The sequence below is a fragment of the Heptranchias perlo genome, chromosome 4 (assembly GCF_035084215.1).
Source record: "Heptranchias perlo isolate sHepPer1 chromosome 4, sHepPer1.hap1, whole genome shotgun sequence".
Lineage (NCBI taxonomy): Eukaryota > Metazoa > Chordata > Chondrichthyes > Hexanchiformes > Hexanchidae > Heptranchias > Heptranchias perlo.
The window spans coordinates 32325341-32350211 of NC_090328.1; the positions used below are offsets into that span (position 1 = coordinate 32325341).

A 24871-nucleotide genomic window follows, 5' to 3' on the forward strand; every position below is an offset into this window, starting at 1 on the left:
GCCCCGCACAAAAATGGCGTCCAGACCAACAATTATGTGACGTTGATTTATTAGGTCGCATTCAGCGTCTTGATCTAGAACATTCCGAGATACAACGATGCATTTCATAAAATATCGCAGTTATCGTAACCGGCACATGAAAGTTTGTTTTCTAAGAAGTGACACAGGCGTTATATGGTGGTGCTTCGATTGAACTTTAGTGACTGGTATAAATTTTGAACAAACTTTATTAATACAGACATTAGCCGGTTATCGTCTGCCGGGGCTCACGGGAAGCGGACAGCAGATAAGCAGGAGGGAATTATACGATAATGAAATTTATACACCGGATCTACCGAGCTGAATTCTAAAAAGGTATGAATCGCTGATTAACCTTCGCAGAATGCACGAAAGGTTGGCTTTCATTGCTCTTCAACTAATCTCCGCGGGAGACAAATTAAACCTGAACAGCGAGGCCCCAGTCATAAGATTAACGGAGTGGTTATTGACACCGCATCAGCCCTGCATCAATGGGTCATCAAATTAAACCTGAACGTAGAACCCTTCCTGTCACCGTTTGGCATAATATGTATACACACAGTCCTTATTAAGACAGACCTGAAGTAAAGTTTAGCTGTCAGGAGTAGAGAAGCGCGCTCACCAACCCATTTAACCGTCTGTTTATTTTTAACGTCGAAATACACCCAAACAGACTCCTCTTTAAACCAAAATGAGTAAAAGTCTGCAGCTATGTTTTGGGGGTGAAGGAGCAGTGAGACACCAGTAGAGTGTGACAACCCAGGAGTTTATAGCCTCAGTGTGAATGATGGGCAGAAATATTGAATTTTGTACTTATTTCATTGGCCTATCTCTGTAAACTTCTCCAGCCCGATAACGCTCTGAGAACTCTGCACTCCTCTAACTCTGGCCTCTTGTATCATAGTAGGTACAGCATAGGAGGAGGCTGTTCAGCCCATTATGCCTGTGCCAGCTCTTTGAAAGAGCTATCCAATTAGTCCCATTCCCCTGCTCTTTCTCCATAGCCGTGTAAATTTTTTCATTTCAAGTATTTATCCAATTTCATTTCTCAAGTTACTATTGAATATGCTTCCACCATCCTTTCAGACAGTGCATTCCAGATCATTACAACGTGCTGCGTAAAAATGTTTCTTCGTGACTCCCCTGGCTCTTTTGCCCCCAGATAAGCTCTCCTATAAAAAGGACATGTGTCCCCAATTGATACCCACCACCTGAATACAACTAACACTGACCACCTGTGACATTGACAGTATCTTGGAGGAGGGGGGGTAACCACAAGCAAAAACTGTGGAGCAAACAAGAGGGTAAGACCACTCAAGAATGAATGGGGGAATATAGCTGTGGAGGATGAAGGTATGGCAGAGATATTAAATATATATATATTATCAGTTTTTACAAATGATGGTGAAATTAAGAATGCAGATCTACTAGAAAAGGAAATGGAAAATATGTTCAAGGTAACTGTAGGAAAGGAATTGGTTCTGAACAAAATTAGCAGAACTGTAGGTAAATAAGTAACTGTGTCCTGGTGGCATAAATCTAGTTGGAGAGGCGATAGCAGATGCTGTGACTAATTTTGCCAGGAACTGGGGCGTAACTAATGTAACACCTCTGTTCAAGAAGGGAGAAAATAATAAACAAGGTAACTATAGATCAGTTAGTCTAATGTCAGTTGTGGGCAAACTCTTAGAATCCATCTTTTAAAATTAAAGAAATCAAATTAGTAAGCATTTAGAGATGCATGGAATTGTTAAAGGCAATTCATGCTTGACAATGTAACAAGCATTTTTTTGAAGAAGTGACTGGTTGGCTAGATAAAGAGATAGATGTAGTTTATATGGATTTTTAGGAAGGTGTTCCACAGCAAGCTTGTTGCAGAAATTCAGGCATATGGAATGAGAGGAAATGTAGCAGTGTAGAAAGAATTTTTTAAAAGTCAATTCTCTGGATATGGGCGTCATTACCAAGGCCAGCATTTATTGCCCATCCCTAGTTGTCCTTGAGAAAGTGATGAGCCTTGTTCTTGAACTGCTGCAGTCCTGCTGTTCTTCAAATAGTGATATGGGATCACTAACATTCACCTGAATCACTAGAATAAATAGGCAGAACCTTGGTTTAATACCTAAAAGAATGGCATTTTTGATACAGCAATCTTTCAGTACTGGACTGAAGTGTCAGCCTAGGAAATGTGCTCAAGTCCTGGAGTGAAGCTTTCTGACTCAGAGGTGAGAGTTCTCCCAAATGAGCCAACAGCTAATTTGGTAAGTGTAGAATTGTCTAATGGTATTCCTCTAACTGTTTTAATCAAGTGTTCAAATTCACATGGACACAGTTAATTTTTATCTTCAGGCTTTTTTTTATACATTGGCTGACCCACTGTAATTCAATGTTGTACCAACAGATGGAGTAGCAGATTGTACCAACTGAGTTGAGCAGTAATGGCTGCAGTGGAGAACCTAACCACTGAAGCTGAATCCTCCAGAGGTGGGAGCGAGAATCATTCTTCCTTTGCTGAAATTCCATATATCAAAGTGGAGCCACATGCAGATATTAATGCAGAAGGTGGTCTTTCCCACAATGTTGCCATGGGAATGAAATTTGTCCTACCCAACAGATTTGATATGAATGTCTGCTCTCGATTTGTGAAGTCTCTGAATGAAGAAGAGAGTAAAAACATTCAAGATCAAGTGAACTCTGACCTAGAAGTGGCCTCTGTGTTATTTAAAGGTAGGTAATACATAAGCATTTTAGATGGATTCATGAACAGCAGCATCAGCTAAGAGAAAAGACTGGTTAATATTTTGGGGGGAGACGTTTATCAGAAATGGAGAGACAATTTAGGCGAGTCCTTTTATAGGATTGACTAAAAAAAAGGGAAGGTGAGATCAACAGGAGAAGATTATTGATCGAGTATGCTTAATGCTAATCTAAAGAGGAGATGCCAGTGGATTTAATAGCTGGGAATAAATTTGTGAAAAAGAGCTAGAAATAGGTGAAAGGTGTTGGATAATATACAACAGTTATTTCAGTTAGGCTTTGAAAAGACCTAAAGCATTGGTAGTAGTAACCTACTGAGATATAGCTAGAACAATGGAGTACAAGTCTACAGTGGTCATGCTAAGGATCTAAGTGCACTGGGAAGACCAGACATGGAGCACTGTTCAGTTCTGGTCATTATGCTATGCAAAGAATGTACATGTATATTGGGGAGGGTGCAGAGAAGAGAAACAAAAATATTCTATGGCCTGACCACTGACTTGAAGGGAGAGGCACAGCCGAGCAACAATTTAAAGCAAAACAGCTAGCATTAAGAGTATGTGGGAAGACTACTTTAAGTACTTTTTCCCTCCAGTTTCGATCTATGCTGCTACATTTCATGAGTGACTAAAAATTTGCAATTTGCTTGAAATATACAAAGATCAGTGTTTGTGAACAGGACCATCAATTCTGTCAAGGTCTGAAAAAGCCAAAGTAATACAACTTTTCAGTTATTAACTTGTGTTGTTTGCAGCTGAGTGCAACATACACACCTCTCCTTCTCCTGGAATTCAAGTAAGACATGTCTACACGCCGTCGGTGACCAAGCATTTCTCGCCCATTAAACAGTCGACAACCCTGACTAACAAACATCGTGGAAATGAAATCTCTGCTGCACCATTACTCTTACATTGTAAGTCTGGTTTAAACTTAAAGGTCATTTGGATGCAAATGAATTGGATTTAATATGTACTACTATGCATAATCATTAATAATAAAGGTCGTTTATTGCCTCGATGCCCATTGAGTGCCAAAGTCCAAATAAGCTGTTCTTATTTGGAATATAAACCAAATAACCTCTTTCAGAAGAATGGACCAAATTCTTTTAAGGTGTGTTTTCATCTTCCCTATATTTTTGAATGGTTGTATCATATTTCCTTTCTCCTGTTTGTCTTTGTCTTTGTTTATCAGCTGAGAAAATAGTCAAACCTGTTCCCAGGCTCCTATCAGTGCTATCTGTGCCATTTGCCAGGATGTGCATGAGGCTGCACTGCAGGAGAACTTGGAGTGAAAAAATAACATAAAATAATGTGTGTGGAGTGGGGAGGAGTATGATTTGGGTTAGTGGTATATCTTTAGAGAAATACTGCTCTCATGGAAACTTGCTCTTGTGAATGAAGTATATGGAATAAATTGCATTAGCTGACTTCTGTACCTAATTTTTAATATTTTTATAGCTTTGTCTGTACATCAGCTGGCAGCACAAGGGGAATTGCTTTATTTGGCAAGCCGTATAGAGCAAGGTGAGTGAGTTCTTAACAGTTTGTGTTATTATGTTGTGAGGTACAGAAATTATAAATTGACCTCGATGCCCATTGAGTTTATAGTTTATGTTTTAGACTGGAGTAAATGCCTCTGTTTTATTAAATTTCTAGACAATCTGCTAAACATGCAAGATGAGCAAGGCTTTACTCCACTGATGTGGGCAGCAGCTCATGGACAGATTGCAGTGGTGGAGTTTCTGCTACAGAATGTAAGGAATTTACCTCTTTATGTACTAGCTCTAATCAATATCAAAAATAAACTATAAAATGATTAGAACAGAGCAAATAAAACAAACAAGATAAATCTGAACATGTTTTAGTTTTATTTTATGTTCCTTGATATGTGATGAGTGAAATACACAACAGAGGTGTATTTTATTGTAGGTTGAGTTGCTTGACTTTCTGATGGTGGAGCTCATGGTGGACATGACCTGGTTAAGATCTGCAACTTGAAACGTAAGAATTGTGGGTTGGAAACCTCAGCCCATTAGTCTGGAGCCAATCCCACTGTACTATCAAACGCTCCCGTTTAATATATTCTACATAAATGGTGTTACCGAAAATGAATACAGGTAAAAGCACCTGTACAATTTCATGGCTGTTAGCAGTCTTCTAGATGTGAGCTAAAACAATGAGTGTCACAGGTGATTCAACTCCATTCCTTTTATGACAAGTGAGAAACTCTCTTCCCCCTTCTGCTCCTCAGGCAGCTGAAAAAGCGTTAGATCTGAGCCTATCTCAACAGAGGCCAATTGTGCCACATTTACATCTTCATTAAGATTTGCAAACTCAGCTAATGATCTATATGAAATAGTACTATACTGGGCGATACCTTTACCTCCACGGACATTGAAGCGCAGCCAGATTCGTGTGGTTAATAAGTCTGTTTCCCTCCCCCTCGACCCAATTAAGTATTTGCTAAATATTCAAATGGACAAATAAGAAGGAAGAGTAGACCATAAACACAGTTCAGCAAAATTCAGTGATGTGGAATAAGATGACATGCAAAGGAGATCTTTACTTGCCTTTCATCATTCTTTGGGATGTGGGCATCTCTGGCAGGCTGGCATTTATTGCCCATCCCCAGTTACCCTTTAGGTGGTTATGGGCCGCTTTGCAGCCCATGTGGTAAAGGAACTCTCACAATGCTGTTGGGGAGGGAGTTCCAGGATTTTGACCCTGCGACAATGAAGGACCGGTGTAATATGTCCAAGTCAGGATAGCCTGTAACTTGAAAGTAATGGTGCTCCCATGCACCTGATGCCCTTCTAGGTGGTGAAGGTTGTGGTTTTGGGAGGTGCTGAAGAAGCCATGGAGACTTGCTGCAGTGTATCCTGTAGGTAGTACACACTGTAGCCATGGTACACTGGTGGTGGAAGGCATTGATGGGGTGACTATCAAGCAGGCTGGTTCATCCTGGATAGTGCCGAGCTTGCTGAATGTTGTTGCAGCTGCACCCATCCAGGAAAGTGGAGAGCATTCCATCCCACTCCTGAATTGTGCCTTGTAGGTGGTGAAGAGGCTTTGGAGAGTTAGGAAGTGAGTCACTTGCCACAGAATGCCCAGCCTCCAACCTGCTTTCGTAGCCACAGCATTTATGTGGCTGTTCCCATTGAGTTTCTGATCAATGGTGATCTCCAGAGTATTGATGGTGGAGAACTTGGCGATGGTAATGCTAATACATGTTAAGGGAAGGTGGTTAGGCTCGCTGTTGATGGAGATTGTCATTTCCTGGCACTTGTGTGGTGCAAATTTTACTTGCCACTTATCAGCCCAAGCCAGGATGTTGTCCAGCTCTTGCTGTATGCAGGCATGGGCTGTTCCATTTTCTGAGGAAAAGTGCAATGTTCAACTCCATTCAATCATCAACGAACAGCCCCACTTCTGACCTTATGATGGAGGGAAGGTCATTGATGAAGCATCTTGAGGAACCCCTGCAGCGACGTCCTGGGGCTGAGATGATTGGCCTCCAATGCCATCTTCCTTTGTGCCAGGTATGACTTCAGTCACTGGAGAGTTTTCCCCTGATCCCCATTAACTTCAGTTTTACTAGGACTCCTTGATGCCACAATAGATCAAATGATTCCTTGATGAATGTATGGCTGGAGAGATGGTGCAGGAGGGAGTGCTTTAGATTCCTGGGGCATTGGGACCAGTTCTAGGGAAGGTGGGACCTCTACAGGCTGGATGGGTTGCACCTCAACGGAGCTGGGATCAATGTCCTCTGGGAAGGTACGCTAGTGCTGTGGGGGGGAGGGTGGCTTTAAACTAATTTGGAGGGAGGTGGGCACTAGGATGTAGCAATGGAAAGGAGAAACAAGGGGTACAAAGGATCGGGGGAGGAAGATAGCACTAGAGCAAGTAATAGTACAATATTAGGTGGGATCAGACTGAGAGTACAAGAAAGTTTAAGACTGGTTTGCAGTGCATGTGTGCAAACGCACAAAGTGTGGTAAACAAGGTTGGTGAGCTGCAGGTGCAAATAGCCACATGGGAATACAATGTCGTGGTGATAATGGAGACCTGGCTCAAAAAAGGGCAGAACTGGGTACTAAATATTCCTGGATACAAGGTGTTCAGGTAAGATAGGGAAGGAAAAAAAGGCGGGGAGCGGTGACAGTATTGATGTAAGGAGAATACTGCAGTACTGGAGAGAGAGGATGTCCTGGTGGGGTTAAGGACAGAATCTATTTGGTTAGACTTAAGAAATAAGAGGTGCCATTACACTACTGGATATATCTATAGGCCACCAACTAGTGGGAAGGATATGGAGGAGCAAATTTGCAGGGAAATTAGAGGTGCAAAAGCTGTAGAGTAGTGATAACGGGGAACTTCAACTATCCTAATACAGACTGGGATAACAATAATAATATAAGGGCAAAGAGGGGGAGGAATTTTTGAAATGTTTTCAGGATAATTTTCTTAACCAGTACGTTTCCGGCCCAATGAGGAAGGAGGTATTGCTGGACTTAGTTCTAGGGAATGAGGTGGGCCAAGTGGAGCAAGTGTCAGTGGGGGAGCATTTAGGGAGCAGCGATCGTAGTATCATAAGTTTAGAAAAGCTGTGGAAAAGGACACTGACTCTAAAGTAAAAATACTCAATTGGAGGAGGGCCAATTTCAATGGGATGAGAACAGATCTGGCTTGGATAAACTGGAATCAAAGATTGGCAGGCAAAACTGTAATTGAACAGTGGGTGGCCTTTAAAGAGGAGATGGTTCAGGTACAGTCAAGGCACATTCCCACAAGGCAGAAAGGTAGGGCAACTAAAGCCAGAGCTCCCTGGATGACAAAAGAGATAGTGAGTAAGATGAAATGGAAAAAAGGGGTGTCTGACAGATGTCAGGTTGATGACACAAGTGAGAACCAGGCAGAATATAGAAAGTTCAGAGGGGAAGTGAAAAAGGAAATAAGAGGGGCAAAGAGAGAGTATGAGAATAGACTGGCGACCAACATAAAAGGTAATCCAAAAGTCTTCTACAGGCATGTGAACAGGTAGATGTTGCTAGAGTCTCAGTAAAGGAAGATATAGTTGAGATATTGGATGGGCTAAAAATTGATAAAGAAGAGGTAATAGAAAGGTTAGCTGTACTTAAAGTAGATAAGTCACCTGGTCCAGATGGGATGCATCCTAGGTTGCTGAGGGAAGTAAGGGTGGAAATTGTGGAGGTACTGGCCATAGTCTTCCAAACATCTGTAGTGAACGGTTGTTTCCGGACTGGAGGGAGGTGTACAGTGGTGTTCCCCAGGGGTCAGTCCTGGGACCACTGCTTTTCTTGATGTATGTTAATGACTTGGACTTGGGTGTACAGGGCACAATTTCAAAATTTGCAGATGGAAGGGTAGTAAACATTTGAGGAGGATAGTGATAAACTTCAAGGGTGTGGTGCCAGAGGACTGGAGAATTACAAATGTTACACCCTTGTTCAAAAAAGGGTGTAAGGATAAACCTAGCAACTATAGGCCAGTCAGTTTAACCTAAGTGGTGAGGGAACTTTTAGAAATGATAATCCGGGACAGAATTAACAGTCACCTGGACAAGTGTGGGTTGATTAGGGAAAGCCAGCACAGATTTGTTAAAGGCAAATCGTGTTTAATTAACCTGATAGAGTTTTTTTTATGAGGTAACAGAGGGTAGATGAGGGCAATGCAGTTGATGTGGTGTATATGGACTTTCAAAAGGCGTTTGATAAAGTGTTATACGGTAGGCTTATCAAGATTGCGGCCCACGGAATAAAGGGGGCAACATGGGTACAGAATTGGCTAAGGGACTGGAAACAGAGTGTAGTGGCGAACGGTTGTTTCCGGACTGGAGGGAGGTGTACAGTGGTGTTCCCCAGGGGTCAGTCCTGGGACCACTGCTTTTCTTGATATATGTTAATGACTCAGACTTGGGTGTACAGGGCACAATTTCAAAATTTGCAGATGGAAGGGTAGTAAACATTTGAGGAGGATAGTGATAGACTTCAAGAGGATATAGACAGGCTGGTGGCATGGGCGGACACGTGGCAGATGAAATTTAACATAGAAAAATGCAAAGTGATACATTTCGGTAGGAAGAATGAGGAGAGGCAATATAAACTAGAGGGCACAACTCTAAAAGGGGTACAGAAACAGATTTGGGGGTATATGTGCACAAATTGTTGAAGGTGGCAGGGCAGGTTGAGAAAGCGGTTTAAAAATTATACGGGATCCTGGGCTTTATAAATTGAGGCATAGAATACAAAAGTTTGGAAGTCATAATGAACCTTTATAAAACACTGGTTCGGCCACAACTGGAGTATTGTCCAGTTCTGGGCACCGCACTTTAGGAAAGATGTGAAGGCCTGAGAGAGGGTGCAGAAGAGACATACAAGAATGATTCTGGGAATGAGGGACTTTAGTTACGCAGATAGGCTGGAGAAGCTGGGGTGGTTCTCCTTGGAACAGAGAAGATTGAGAGGAGATTTGATAGAGGTATTCAAAATCATGAAGGGTCTAGGCAGAATAGATAGAGAGAAACTATTCCCATTGACGGAAGGGTCAAGAACCAGAGGACATAAATTTAAGGTGATTGGCAAAAGAACCAACGGTGACATGAGAAACTTTTTTACACAGTGAGTGGTTAGGATCTGGAATGCACTGCCCAAGGGGTGGTGGAGGCAGATTCAATCATGGCCTTCAAAAGGAAACTGGATCAGTACTTGAAAGGAAAAAAATTGCAAGGCTATGGGGATAGGGCGGGGGAGTGGGACTAGCTGGATTGCTCTTGCATAGAGCAGGCACGGACTCGATGGGCCGAATAGCCTCCTTCCGTGCTGTAACCTTTCTATGATTCTGTGTTAAGGGCAGTCACTCTCACCGTACCTCTGGAACTCAGCTCTCATGTCCATGTTTGGACCACGGCTGTAATGAGGTGTGGAGCCAAGTGGTCCTGGTGGAACCCAAACTGTGCATCAATGGGCGGGATATTGGTGAGTAAGTGCCACTTGGTAGCACTGTTGATGACTCCTGTCACTTTGCTAATGACTGGGAGTAGGCTGATAGCACAGTATTTGGCTTAACTGGACATACCTCGGCAATTTTCCACATTGTCTGGTAGATAGATGCCAGTGTTGTAGCTGTAATGGAACAGCTTAGCTAAAGATGGACCTAGTTCTGGAGCATAGGTCTTCAGCACTACAGCCAGGATGTTGTCAGGGCCCGTAGCCTTTTCTGTATCTTGTGCACATCCCTTTGAATATGACATCTTAGTTTTCCCACTCTACTAAAATGGATGCATCCTGAAATTGTGATTTATACAAAACATTTTTTATATATTGTAAATAATTTTAGTTCTAACTAGTTAGTTTATGATTTAATCCTCCATTATAAAATGAATACAGTGTTATTTTGCCACAAGGAATCTATCTATAAATGCAGGTTTTTACTTTTCATACTTTGGAAATGAAACTGCAGGTTGTGTGTTTCTTTTTGAAAGGGAGGTGATCCACATCTTTTAGCAAATGGGAGGGAGAGTGCACTGTCACTGGCCAGCAGTAAAGGCTACTCGAACATTGTAAATATGCTGCTCGACTATGGGTGTGATGTGAATGAGTACGACTGGGTAAGTAACATTGACAACATATTGCCCAATATTTTTCTTTTTCATAGAAATAATATTTTAAGCAAAATTTAAAAGAATTAATTCAGTGGAATATAAAACCTTCAGCTGGGAGCAATTTGTGTTGAATTTATCATAATTTGTCAAATGCACCCTTTTAGATTTTCTCTATTTGTTCATTCAAACCATATGTTCTGATGACATAATTGAGAAATTTGGAAGCCGTTACTGAGCCTGACAACCTGAGGTAGCTAAAGTGATATCAGTAGGGGTGGTCATTAACCCCACGTGTTTCAGCAGTTTTTCATTTTATATGTGTATGTAATTAAGTTTTCCGCATTGCCAAGTTTAGTACCTCTTAAGGGTTCGTTGGTTCAATGTGTTCATTAATCAATCCCAAATATTCAGAAAATGAATAAATTCACAGAAAAAGATGAAAATAAATCAGAATGCTTTTTTTTAAATGGTTAGATTATCTCTCTTTAAATGCTGCTGATTTATGAGACCGTTGACTTGATGTAGTAGCTAAATCTATGATTTCGGCTTAGATTATCTCAGAAAATATAATTATTATTGTAATTCTTTTGTTTAATGCAACCAAATTGTTTGAAATATCTTTTGTATCTTTGAACTCCAAAATTGAATGCAAGATGATATGATATCTTAGTAAAGCATAATTTATTAATTATGGTAATCTGAAGTGTTGCCACACAAGATTTCTGAAGCATTTAATAACTGTTCTGTAATAACTGGAAAATATACTTCAGAACAGAAATTGCTATGATAGATGCTTTGTAATTTTAAATAGCAATTGTAATCAGTCATTTTATAATTTACACTATGAAATTCAAACAAGTTGGTGTATCTTATTGCGATTTCATGTAAAGTCATGATGCTATAACATCATATCTTTTTGTATATTTGTGAAACTGGTAGAATTTGAACCTGGGGAATCAGGAGTGATATAAATGAACAAGAAATCTGGTTAAAAGTGAATGTTAGTGGAATATTCTTGGTGAACTAGGAAGTATGATTGTATTAAATGTATTATAGGGTTTGTGAAGGGGAAGGATTAGTAGCTGTGTGCTGTATGAAAGTTACTCTTTTTAAATGACAAGATGGAAAATAGGTAGAAGAGGATGGGGGAATGATAAATAAGTCTGGTATGCAACACTGGACTTGAGTGTTCATAACAGCAAGATGTAAGCCAGCATGACGTATGCTGCTTTCTGTAGGCCCTTTGACCGACCTGAATGCAGATATCCATCCTACAGCTGATGAGAGAACGCTAAGGTTCAGGATGTCGGCTGCTGGAAGACAATATCTGGAGAACACATAGTCATATATCCAGGGTTTGGTGCCCACCATGATTTGGTAGAGCTTTCCAATTAGTTCCAATCCCTTGCTCTTTCCCCATAGCCTCGTAATTTTTTTTTTCCATTCAAGTATTTATCTAATTCTCTTTTGAAAGTTACAATTGAATCTGCTTCCACCACCCTTTTCAGAAAGTGGATTCCAGATCGTTACAACTCACTCTGTGTGTAAATTTTTTTTCCCTCATGTCGTCTCTGGTTCTTTACCGACCCTTCTGCCATTGGAAACAGTTTCTCCTTATTTACTTTATCAAAACCGCTAATGATTTTTGAACATCTCTTAACCTTCTCTGCCCACAGGAGAACAACCCCAGCTTCTCCAGTCTCTTCCCATAACTGAAGTCCCTCATCCCTGGTACCATTCTAGTAAATATCTTCTGCACCATCTGTATGGCCTTGACATCCTTTCTAAAGTGTGTTGGCCAGAATTGCACACAATACCCTAGCTGAGGCCTAACCAGTGCTTTTATAAAGGTTTAGCATAACTTTCTTGCTTTTGTACTCTATGCCTCTTTAATAAAGCCCAGGAACCCATGCTTTTTTAACAGCTTTCTCAACTTGCCCTGCCATCTTCAAAGATTTGTGTACATACACCCTCAGGTCTCTCTGTTCCTGCACCTCATTTAAAATTGTATCATTGTTTATATTGCCTCTCCTCATTCTTCCTACCAAAATGTATCACTTCACACTTCTGTGTTAAATTTCATCTGCTATGTGTCTGCCCATTTCACCAGTCTGTCTATGTCCTCGTGAAATCTGTTACTATCTTCCACATTGTTTACTACATTTCCGAGTTTCATGTCATCTACAAACTTGGAAATTATGCCCTGTATACCCAAGTCCAGGTCATTGATATATATCAAAAAGAATAGTGGTCCTAATACTGCCCCCTGGGGCATCACTGTATACTTCCCTCCAGTCTGAAAAACAACCGTTCACCACTACTCTCTGCTTTCTGTCCCCTAGCCAATTTTGTATCCATGCTGCCACTGTCCCCTTAATCCCATGGGCTTTAATTTTGATAAGTTTATTATGATGTTCTTTATCAAATACCTTTTTGAAAGTCCAAATACACATCAACAGCACCACACTCTACAGCCCTCTCCAATACTGCACCAAAGAAGTCAATCAAGTTAGTCAAACATGATGTTCCTTAACAAATCCGTGCTGACATTCATTTATTAGCCCATACTTTTCGAAGTGCCCATTAATTTTGTCCTGGATTATTGTGTCTCAAAGTTTCCCCACCACCAACATTAAGCCTGTAATTGGACTTGTTTAATGATGAGCAGTATAGTTAATAGTATAATTTATGAGGGGCTCCTAACACCTGCTGCCCACCTAGGGAGGGGCTCAAATTATGCTTGTCAGTTGTTTAGTGACAAATTGGTGATTTGGAGGGGAAGTAGAAAGAACTTGCATTTGTAATAGCACCTTTTGCTACCTCAGGATGTCCCAAAGCGCTTTATTAAAAAATTAAATCTGATGTGAGTGACACTAGCATTTTTTGCCCATACCTAGTTGCCCTGAGAAGGTGGTGGTGGTGGGCCTTCTTGAACTGCTGTATTGTAAATTAAAAAGCAGAACCACAAAGGTAATAATTATTACCTGAGCGACGAGCACTAACAAATAGGGGCCAGGTAAGAAAAAATGGTAATGAGACAAATAGGGCCATATTACAAAAAAATGTTAAGATATCTAAAAATGTTAAAGACAAATCTAAAGGCACTGTATCTGAATGCACGAAGCATTTGTAATGAGGTAGACGAATTAACAGCGCAAATAGATGTAAACGGATACGGTATAATTGCAATTACGGAGACATGGCTGCAGGGTAACCAACGCTGGGAGCTGAATATCCAAGGATATTCGATATTTGGGAAGGACAGGCGAAAAGGAAAAGGAGTTGGGGTGGCATTGTTAGTAAAGGATGAAATCAGAGCAATAGTGAGAGAGGATATTGGCTCAGAAAATAAAGATGTAGAATCAGTCTGGGTGGAGTTAAGAAGCATCAAGGAGCAGAAAATACTGATGTTTGGAGGCCTATAGACAACTCCCAATAGTGGTAATGTAGGGGATGGCATCAAACAGGAAATTAGAGATGCATGTAACAAGGGTACTACAGTAATCATGGGTGACTTTAATCTACATATAGACTGGCCAAACCAAATTAGCAATAATACTGTGGAGGATGAATTCCTGGAATGTGTACAAGATGGGTTTTTTAGACCAGTACGTTGAGGAGCCAACTAGGGAACAGACTATCCTAGATTGGGTATTGTGCAATGAGAAGGGGTTAATTAATAATTTTGTTGTGCGGGGTCCTTTAGGGAAGAGTGACCATAACATGATAGAATTCTTCATTAAGATGGCAAGTGGAGTAGTCCAATCTGAAACTAGGGTCCTAAATCTAAACAAAGGAAACTACAAAGGTATGAGGAGTGAGTTGGCTATGATAGATTGGGGAGCTTCACTAAAAGGCATGATGATTGATAGGTAATGGCTAACATTTAAGGAACGAATACATGAATTCCTTTCTGGCGCAAAGACACAAAAGGAAAAGCAGCCCAACCATGGCTAACAAAAGAAATTAAGGATAGTATTAGATCCAAAGAGGAGTCATATAAAGTTGCCAGAAAAAGTAGCAAGTCTGAGGATTGGGAGCAGTTTAGAATTCAGCAAAAAAGGACAAATGATTGATTTAAGAGGGGAAAAATAGAGTATGAGAGTAAACTAGCAAGGAACATAAAAGCGGACTGTAAAAGCTTCTACAAGTATGTAAAAAGAAAAAGATTAGTGAAGACAAATGTAGTACCCTACAGTCAGAAAAGGGGGAACAAGGAAATGGCAGAGCAAATAAACAAATACTTTTGGTTCTGTCTTCACAGAAGAGGTCACAAGTAACTTCCCAGAAATGCTAGGGAACCAAGGGTCTAGTGAGAAGGAGGAATTAAAGGAAATCAGTATTATTTTTTTTAAAAAGTGCTGGAGAAATTAATGGGACTGAAAGCTGATAAATCCCCAGGGCCTGATAATCTGCATCCCAGAGTACTAAAAGAGGTAGCCATGGAAATAGTGGAAGATTACAACTAATGCATCCAAAATTCTATAGATTATGGAACAGTTCCTACAGATCGGAGGGTGGCAAATGTAACCCCACTATTTTTTTTAAAAATGAGTGAGAGAAAACAGGGAACTACAGACAAGTTAGCCTAATGTCAGTAGTAGGGAAAATGCTAGAGTCTATTATAAAGGATGTGATAACAGGACACTTGGAAAATATCAACGGGATTAGACAATGTCAACACGGATTTATGAAAGGGAAATCGTGTTTGACAAACCTACTGGAGTTTTTTGAGGACGTAACTGGTAGAATAGATAAGGGAGAACCAGTGGGTATGGTGTATTTGGATTTTCAGAAGGCCTTTGATAAAGTCCCACATAAGAGGTTAGTGTGCAAAATTAAAGGATTGGAGGTAACATACTGGCATGGATTGAAAATTGGTTAACAAAGTAGGAATAAATGGGTCTTTTTTGGGGTGGCAGGCAGTGACTAGTGGGGTACCACAGGGATCAATGCTTGAGCCCCAGCTAGTCACAATATATGTCAATGATTTTGGATGAGGGAACCAAATGTAATATTTCCAAGTTTGCTGATAAGTCACAATCCCATATAGTTTTGTGTTGCGAGGAGGATGCAAAGAGGCTTCAAGGCAATTTAGACAAGTTGAGTGAGTGGGCAAATACATGGCAGATGCAGTATTAACGTGGATAAATGTGAAGTTATCCACTTCAGAAGGAAAAACAGAAAGGCAGAGTATTATTTAAATAGTGGTAGATTGGGAAATGTTGATGTACAAAGGGACCTGGATGTCCTTGTACACCAGTCACTGAAAACAAACATGCAGGTGCAGCAAGCAGTTAGGAAGGCAAATGGTACGTTGGCCTTCTTTGCAAGAGAATTTGAATACAGGAGCAAGGATGTCTTACTGCAGTTAAACTGGGCCTTGGTAAGAACATACCTGGAGTATTGTGTGCAGTTGTGGTCTCCTGGGTGGAGATTTGGCAGATGCAATATAATATTGGAAAATGTGAGGTTATGCACTTTGGCAGGAAAAATCAGAGAGCAAGTTATTTTCTTAATGGCGAGAGACTGGAAAGTACTGCAGTACAAAGGGATCTGGGGATCCTAGTGCAAGAAAATCAAAAAGTTGGTATGCAGGTGCAGCAGGTGATCAAGAAAGCCAACGGAATGTTGGCTTTTATTGCTAGGGGGATAGAATATAAAAACAGGGAGGTATTGCTGCAGTTATATAGGGTATTGGTGAGACCGCACCTGGAATACTGCATACAGTTTTGGTCTCCATACTTAAGAAAAGACATACTTGCTCTCGAGGCAGTACAAAGAAGGTTCACTCGGTTAATCCCGGGGATGAGGGGGCGGACATATGAGGAGAGGTTGAGTCGATTGGGACTCTACTCATTGGAGTTCAGAAGAATGAGAGGCGATCTTATTGAAACATATAAGATTGTGAAGGGGCTTGATCGGGTGGATGCAGTAAGGATGTTCCCAAAGATGGATGAAACTAGAACTAGGGGGCATAATCTTAGAATAAGGGGCTGCTCTTTCAAAACTGAGATGAGGAGAAACTTCTTCACTCAGAGGGTGGTGGGTCTGTGGAATTTGCTGCCCCAGGAAGCTGTGGAAGCTACATCATTAGATAAATTTAAAACAGAAATAGACAGTTTTCTAGAAGTAAAGGGAATTAGGGGTTATGGGGAGCGGGCAGGAAATTGGACATGAAGCTGAGTTCGGATCGGTCAATGCCCTGTGGGTGGCGGAGAGGGCCCAGGAGCTGTGTGGCCGGGTCCTGCTCCTACTTCTTGTGTTCTTTAGATTTGTGGTTGGGATCAGATCAGCCATGATCTTATTGAATGGCGGAGCAGGTTCGAGGGGCCGATTGGCCTACTCCTGCTCCAATTTCTTATGTTCTTATGTTCTTACCTAAGAAAGGATATACTTGCCAGCGAGGGAGTGCAGCGAAGGTTCACCAGACTGATTCCTGGGATGGCAGGACTGTCATATGAGGAGCGATTGGGTCAACTAGGTCTGTATTCACTAGAGTATTGAAGAATGGGAGGGGATCTCATTGAAACGTATAAAATTCTGACAGGGTTAGACAGACTGGATGCAGGGTGGATGTTTCCCCTGGCTGAGGTGTCCAGAACGAGGGGTCACAGTCTCAGGATACGGGGTAGGACATTTAGGACCGAGGTGAGGAGAAATTTCTTCACTCAGAGTGGTGAACCTGTGGAATTCTCTACCACAGAAGGCTGTGGAGGCCAAGTCATTGAATATATTTAAGAAGGAGCTAGATAGATTTCTAGACACAAAAGACATCAAGGGGTATGGGGAGAGAGCGGGAATATGGTATTGAGATAGAGGATCAGCCATGACCATATTGAATGGCTTACTCCTCTTATTTTTCTATGTTTCTATATATCAGTTTGATACAGTGCCTGGCTTGCTCTACTTTCAGAGGGCAGTTACGAGTAAACCACGTTCATGTTAGACTGGAGGTGTGCGTGCGTGCGTGCGCTCCTTCCCTCAAGGACATTAGTTGAACCAGTGGGGCTTTTATAACAATCTGACAGCTACATAGACACTTATACTAAACATTTAAACTCATGTTCCATTTGTGAGAATGTAGCAAGTACATTAGTGTGATCATTGTTTTGATTCTTCAATTTAGGTGAAATATTTAGTGCAATCATTTTGAAATTTTTACCATGCTGTTTCTGTTTGCAGAATGGGGGAACTCCTTTGCTCTATGCGGTGCATGGAAATCATGTGAAATGTGTGGAGACTCTGTTGGGTGAGCTAACACAACATCTAATAATGTGGCTTTTAAACTCTACCCCAATAAGTTATTTTGTCTGAGGTTTTTAATAGAATCATAGAAAGTTACGGCACAGAAGGAGGCCATTCGGCCCATCGTGTCCATGCCAGCCGAAAAAGAGCTATCAAGCTTAATCCCACTTTCCAGCACTTGGTTCGTAGCCCTGTAGGTTACGGCACTTCAAGTGCACATCCAAGTATTTTTTAAATGAGCTGAGGGTTTCTGCCTCTAACACTCTTTCAGGCAGTGAGTTCTAGACCCCCACCATACTCTGAGTGAAAAAATTTCTCCTCAGCTCCCCTCTAATCCTTTTACCAATTACTTTGAATCTATGCCCCATGGTCACTGACCCCTCTGCTAGGGGAAATAGATCCTCCTAATCCACTCTATCTAGTCCCGTCATAATTTTATATACCTCAATTAAATCTCCCTTCAGCCTCCTTTGTTCCAAAGAAAACAACCCCAGCCAATCCAATCTATTCTCATAGCTAAAATTCTCCAGCCCTGGCAACATACTAGTAAACCTCCTCTGTACTCTCTCTAGTGCAATCACATCTTTCCTGTAATGTGGTGACGAGAACTGTATGCAGTACTCCAGCTGTGACCTAACCAATGTTTTATACAGTTCTAGCATAACCTCCCTGCTCTTATATTCTATGCGTCAGTTAATAAAGGAAGTTATCCCTTCTGCCTTTTTAACCACCTTATCTACCTGTCCTGCTACCTTCTGGGATCTTTGGACGTGTACTCCAAGGTCCCTTTGTTCCTCTACACCTCTCAGTATCCTCCAATTTATTGTGTACTCCCTCCTTATTTGCCCTCCCCAAATGCATTACCTCACACTTCTCTGGATTGAATTCCATTTGCCACCTTTCTGCCCACCTGACCAATCCATTGATATCTCCCTGCAGTTTATGGCTTTCCTTCTCACTATCAACCACCCAGCCAATTTTTGTATCACCTGCAAACTTCTTGATCAAGCCCCCCACATCCATAGGATGCACTGCAGCAACTCACCAAGGCTTCTTCGACAGCACCTCCCAAACCCGTGACCTCTACCACCTAGAAGGACAAGAGCAGCAGGTATATGGGAACAACACCACCTGCACGTTCCCCTCCAAGTCACACACCATCCCGACTTGGAAATATATCGCCATTCCTTCATCGTCGCTGGGTCAAAATCCTGGAACTCCCTTCCTAACAGCACTGTGGGAGAACCTTCACTGCAGCGGTTCAAGAAGGCGGCACACCACCATCTTCTCAAAGGCAATTAGGGATGGGCAATAAATGCCGGCCTCGCCAGCGACGCCCACATCCCATGAATGAATAAAAAAAAAACATTCAAGTCCAAATCATTAATATATGCCACAAAAAGCAAGGGACCTAGTGCTGAGCCTTGCGGAACCCCACTGGAAATCGCCTTCCAGCCGCAAAAACACCCATCAACCATTACCCTTTACTTCCTGCCACTGAGACAATTTTGAATTTCCCTCTGATCCCATGGGCTTTTACTTTTTTGACCAGTCTGCCATGTGGGACCTTGTCAAAAGCCTTGCTAAGATCCATGTACACTACGTCAAATACGTTACCCTCATTGACCCTCCTTGTTACCCGCTCAAAAAATTGCCCCTCTGGACCCTTTTGTATCTCTCCCCTCTCACCTTAAATCTATGCCCCCTCGTTATAGACTCCCCTACCTTTGGGAAAAGATTTTGACGATCTACCTTATCTATGCCCCTCATTATTTTATAGACTTCTATAAGATCACCCCTTAACCTCCTACTCTCCAGGGAAAAAAGTCCCAGTCTGTCTAACCTCTCCCTATAAGTCAAACCATCAAGTCCCGGTAGCATCCTAGTAAATCTTTTCTGCACTCTTTCTAGTTTAATAATATCCTTTCTATAATAGGGTGACCAGAACTGTACACAGTACTCAAAGTGTGGCCTCACCAATGCCCTGTACAACTTCAACAAGACATCCCAACTCCTGCATTCAATGTTCTGACCAATGAAACCAAGCATGCCGATTGCCTTCTTCACCACCCTATCCACCTGTGACTCCACTTTCAAGGAGCTGTGAACCTGTACTCCGAGATCTCTTTTTTCTATAACTCTCCCCAACGCCCTACCATTAACGGAGTAGGTCCTGGCCCGATTCGATCTACCAAAATGCATCACCTCACATTTATCTAAATTAAACTCCATCTGCCATTCAGTGGCCCACTGGCCCAATTTATCAAGATCCCGTTGCAATCCTAGATAACCTTCTTCACTGTCCACAATGCCACCAATCTTGGTGTCATCTGCAAACTTATTAACCATGCCTCCTAAATTCTCATCCAAATCATGAATATAAATAACAAATAACAGCTGACCCAGCACCGATCCCTGAGGCACACCGCTGGTCACAGGCCTCCAGTCTGAAAAACAACCCTCTACAACCACCCCTCTGTCTTCTGTCGTCAAGCCAATTTTGCATCCAATTGGCTACCTCACCTTGGATCCCGTGAGATTTAACCTTATGTAACAACCTACCATGCGGTACCTTGTCAAAGGCTTTGCTAAAGTCCATGTAGACCATGTCTACTGCACAGCCCTCATCTATCTTGGTTATCCCTTCAAAAAACTCAATCAAATTCGTGAGACATGATTTTCCTCTCACAAAACCATGCTGACTGTTCCTAATCAGTCCCTGCCTCTCCAAATGCCTGTAGATCCTGTCTCTCAGAATACCCTCTAACAACTTACCCACTACAGATGTCAGGCTCACCGGTCTGTAGTTCCCAGGCTTTTCCCTGCCGCCCTTCTTAAACAAAGGCACAACATTTGCTACCCTCCAATCTTCAGGCACCTCACCTGTAGCTGTCGATGATTCAAATATCTCTGCTAGGGGACCCGCAATTTCCTCCCTAACCTCCCATAACGTCCTGGGATACATTTCATCAGGTCCCGGAGATTTATCTACCTTGATGCGCGTTAAGACTTCCAGCACCTCCCTCTCTGTAATATGTACACTCCTCAAGACATCACTATTTATTTCCCCAAGTTCCCTAACATCTATGCCTTTCTCAACCGTAAATACTGATGTGAAATATTCATTCAGGATCTCACCCATCTCTTGTGGTTCCGCACATAGATGACCTTGTTGATCTCTCCCTAGTTACTCTTTTGCCCTTTATGTACTTGTAGAAGCTCTTTGGATTCTCCTTTGCCTTATCTGCCAAAGCAATCTCATGTCCCCTTTTTGCCCTCCTGATTTCTCTCTTAACTCTACTCCGGCAATCTCTATACTCTTCAAGGGATCCACTTGATCCCAGCTGCCTATGCATGTCATATGCCTCCTTCTTTTTGACTAGGGCCACAATCTCCCGAGTCATCCAAGGTTCCCTACTTCTACCAGCCTTGCCCTTCACTTTATAAGGAATGTGCTTACCCTGAACCCTGGTTAACACACTTTTGAAAGCCTCCCACTTACCAGACGTCCCTTTGCCTGCCAACAGACTCTCCCAATCAACTTCTGAAAGTTCCTGTCTAATACCATCAAAATTGGCCTTTCCCCAATTTAGAATTTTAACTTTTGGGCCAGACCTATCATTCTCCATAGCTATCTTAAAACTAATGGAATTATGATCACTGATCCCTCACTAACACTTCTGTCACCTGCCCTTCCTTATTTCCCAAGAGGAGGTCAAGTTTTGCCCCCTCTCTAGTCGGGCCATCCACATACTGAATGAGAAATTCCTCCTGAATACACTCAACAAATTTCTCTCCATCCAAGCCCCTAATGCTATGGCTGTCCCAGTCAATGTTGGGAAAGTTAAAGTCCCCTACTATTACCACCCTATTTTTCTTGCAGCTGTCTGTAATCTCCTTACATATTTGCTCCTCAATTTCCCGTTGACTATTTGTGGGAACATGTTTACCTTATCCGCTTGAATCTCCCCCTTGAATGCCTCCCACTGCTCTGACACTGATTTACCTTCAAGTAGCTGCTTCAAGTAGTCCACTTTTGCTAAATCACTTCTCAGCTTCATAAAATTGGCCTTTCCCCAATATTCGGCTGTTAAAACTATATGATACTGCAAGTTTTTTTAAATGTTTGATCATAAATATTTTCCCTTTTTTGATGGAGACTCGAGCAGCATTGCCCTGTTTACTGTAAAACAGGTTTATGCCAGCATCTGCTTACTCCACCAGTGGGGCAGAAAGCAGTTACTATTAAACTTGACACTCCATGACAGATTTGACAGTCATGACAGTGACTATTTCAAGTTTAACTCCATAGTAAGTACAATCTCAAAACCTTCAACAATCCTTATTTTACTTTGCTAGGATGACTGACTCACTAGTGGTAATTTTGCAGTTCTGCACTCCCAGCACTGAGCCAAGCTCACCAGATATGCACATTGTTGGAGAATCAGGGCAACAATGTTGTAGCCCCTGGGAGTGCAGGATCACAGAATTATCCCTAGTAAGTTTTATACTGTCAAGGACATGAATTTTCCAGTATTCAGTCACATGCCCACAGTTCTATTACTTTGATGCCAATCCACAGAAATAAATGTTCCAACGGTTTACCTATAATCAATTTTAGGAAACAGGCCTTTTATTAATGTAACTTATCCTTGTCTCTGTGAAGACTTTCTGATGAATGCTAGCTTATATGCAAGATGGCAGATTGCTTTGTAGTTCACCATTTGTTATTTTGAAGTCCCATGTTAATTTGAGTCATTGAGATATTCTGAAATTCCATATTACGTCATGATAGCAATAGTAAAAGAAGTTATGCCTAATGAAAGCTATAACAGTGGCAAAAGCTAGTAATTATATCTATTTACCTAAATTAAGAGTTCTTATTCATTCCTTGCCCTCCACTCACCATATCATCATAGTCTAACTTGATTTATTCTATAATAATCATCTGCTGAACAGCTGTATGCAAATGTTGTCATGACATTGCAAATAGGTAGTGTTGTATGTGGTCTCCTCACACATTGCATAAAACCCCAGAACCTCTGTCACTGGTTAAGGTTCTTTCCCCTTCTATTGGACCTCACATCAATAACGCTTAGGACAAAATCTCCAGCCTCTCTACAGGAGTAGATTAGATTGAGCAGACATTAGAATTTCAAACATTCTGTTATTTAATCCAGCATGTCTGCGGTTTTCTGTTAACTTTTTAGGTTTCTCAGGAGCTCAGCATACCTACAGAACCATCATACTTTTTTGTTTGTTATGCCCCTTTTTTAAAAAAAAACAAGGTGGGGGCTGGTGGTCAGGTGTAAATTTGTTTCTCTGGTGGTGACAATTGGACAACCCATGTAATCGTTATGGATCAATTAGCAATTTAAATCAATTCTATTGTCCGTGTCTTACTATGTGAACCATTATACTAGATGTCTTGATCTGTACAAAAATACAAAAGAAAAATAAGCTATTTTCTTTAGGTCATATGGCAATATCAGCAACCAATCCTGTAGTTCTCCGTATAGAGAGCAAACATAAACCATGAATATTAGCATACGAAGGTCTGTGATGCTAGTTTGAATTCTACACAGCTCAGAGAATGTATCCCATCTGGGCTGTGGCTGTACAAAGTACCCTTAATTTCTGGTCCATGTCATACATTGTCTGCATCAAAACAAAGTGTTTCCACAGTTGGGTTTCTTTGTCTACACCAATATCTGCCAAAGTGTTTAAATACTATACAAAATACAGTAGCCCTCTCGTGATTATTGTATGAAATGCTCATCACTTAAGCTTGAGTCAGTGACTTGCCAAGTTTTCCCTCCATTCATGAAGTACATACGTAAGGATTCGTTGCATCTTTCCTGCATTATATAGAGCAAGGAAGAAAAGTACAGTGAGTCTAAGAAATCCAGCTGCATCACAGCTCACTGCACACATGATAGCACTAATCAGTTTTGAGGAAATGCAGCACCACGTAGAGTCAAGGATTTGATGGCTTGTCAGTACCAGGGATTCACTGGGTTCAAACAATGGCTAGCCTCAGTCTCACTGCCCAAACAGCCTACCCCATTCTCCAGCCAGAATATTATCTAGTATATCTAACGTAAAAAATACTGTTGGAAAAGAGTTACAGGTAGTGGTTCAGACTCTAGTTTCATTTGGTGAGCAAACCAATGGAAGTTTGTTCCTGCTGATACCCATCTGCTGCCATCTATGTAATGCATCATGTAAATAAAAATTATTCAAGTAATTTGAGTTATCAAGGTCTGAAAATGTGACAACATCTCATGAATGAAGTTCTTTAATTATTGTGTAATCTGACAAGTTCTTACTCTTTTTGCAGAATATGGTGCTGATCCAACTGTTGAAACAGATTCAGGATTCAATGCAATGGATATGGCTGTAGGGTTGGGTTTCAAGAATGGTAATTATTAAGTTTGATTTTATTGCGTAACCAAAGGGTTTTTGTTTAAATGCAGTTTATTTAAAATAAAGATGAAATCACTTTTGGATGCACCATTTTTAAAAAAAAACTGTGCTAAATATCCCTTTTGCAAAAAATAATTCTTGACTCAAACTTTATGGGATATTTTTGGGAAAAGTTTCATAGAATCATAGAATGATACAGCATAGAAGGAGGCCATTCGGCCCACTGTGCCTGTGCAGGCTCTCTGAAAGAGCCATCCAATTAGTTCCACTCCCCTGCTCTTTCCCCATAGCCCTGCACATTTTTCCAGTTCAAGTATTTATCCAATTCTCTTTTGAAAGTTATTATTGAAAGGGTGGTGGAAGCAGATTCAGGCAATGCATTCCAGATCATAACTTGCTGCGTAAACATTTTTTTCCTCACGTTGCCTCTGGTTCTTTTGCCAGTTATCTTGAATCTGTGTCCTCTGGTTACCGACCCTTCTGCCACCGGAAACAGTTTCTCCTTCTTTACTTTATCAAAACTCATGATTTTCAACCCCTCTATTAAATCTCCCCTTAACCTTCTCTGCTCTAAGGAGAACAACCCCAGATTCTCTAGTCTCTCCACTGAAGTTCCTCATCCCTGGTACTATTCAAGTAAATTTCCTCTGCACCCTCTGTAAGGCCTTGGCATCCTTCCTAAAGTGTGGTACCCAGAATTGAACACAATACTGCAGCTGGGACCTAACCAGTGTTTTATAAAGGTTTAGCATAACTTCCTTGCTTTTGTACTCTATGGGCTCGATGTTACCAGGGCTGT

The 24871-nt window shown here is 41.4% G+C and overlaps 1 protein-coding gene across 2 annotated transcripts in view; it reads left to right on the plus strand.

The window, feature by feature from the left end:
- The first annotated feature begins 55 nt into the window (after nucleotides 1–55).
- Nucleotides 56–24871, plus strand: part of ankra2 (ankyrin repeat, family A (RFXANK-like), 2) — a 32604-nt gene continuing 7788 nt past the window's right edge. The window contains exons 1-9 of one of the 2 annotated variants that reach the window (XM_067982727.1): nucleotides 56–354; nucleotides 2167–2279; nucleotides 2420–2745; nucleotides 3530–3688; nucleotides 4233–4298; nucleotides 4431–4528; nucleotides 10279–10404; nucleotides 17584–17650; nucleotides 23987–24067. In XM_067982727.1, the coding sequence (XP_067838828.1) occupies nucleotides 2457–2745; nucleotides 3530–3688; nucleotides 4233–4298; nucleotides 4431–4528; nucleotides 10279–10404; nucleotides 17584–17650; nucleotides 23987–24067 (886 nt within the window). In that variant the 5' untranslated portion in view covers nucleotides 56–354; nucleotides 2167–2279; nucleotides 2420–2456. The remainder of the gene's footprint in view (nucleotides 355–2166; nucleotides 2280–2419; nucleotides 2746–3529; nucleotides 3689–4232; nucleotides 4299–4430; nucleotides 4529–10278; nucleotides 10405–17583; nucleotides 17651–23986; nucleotides 24068–24871) is intronic. The other variant, XM_067982726.1, reaches the window with a different exon arrangement.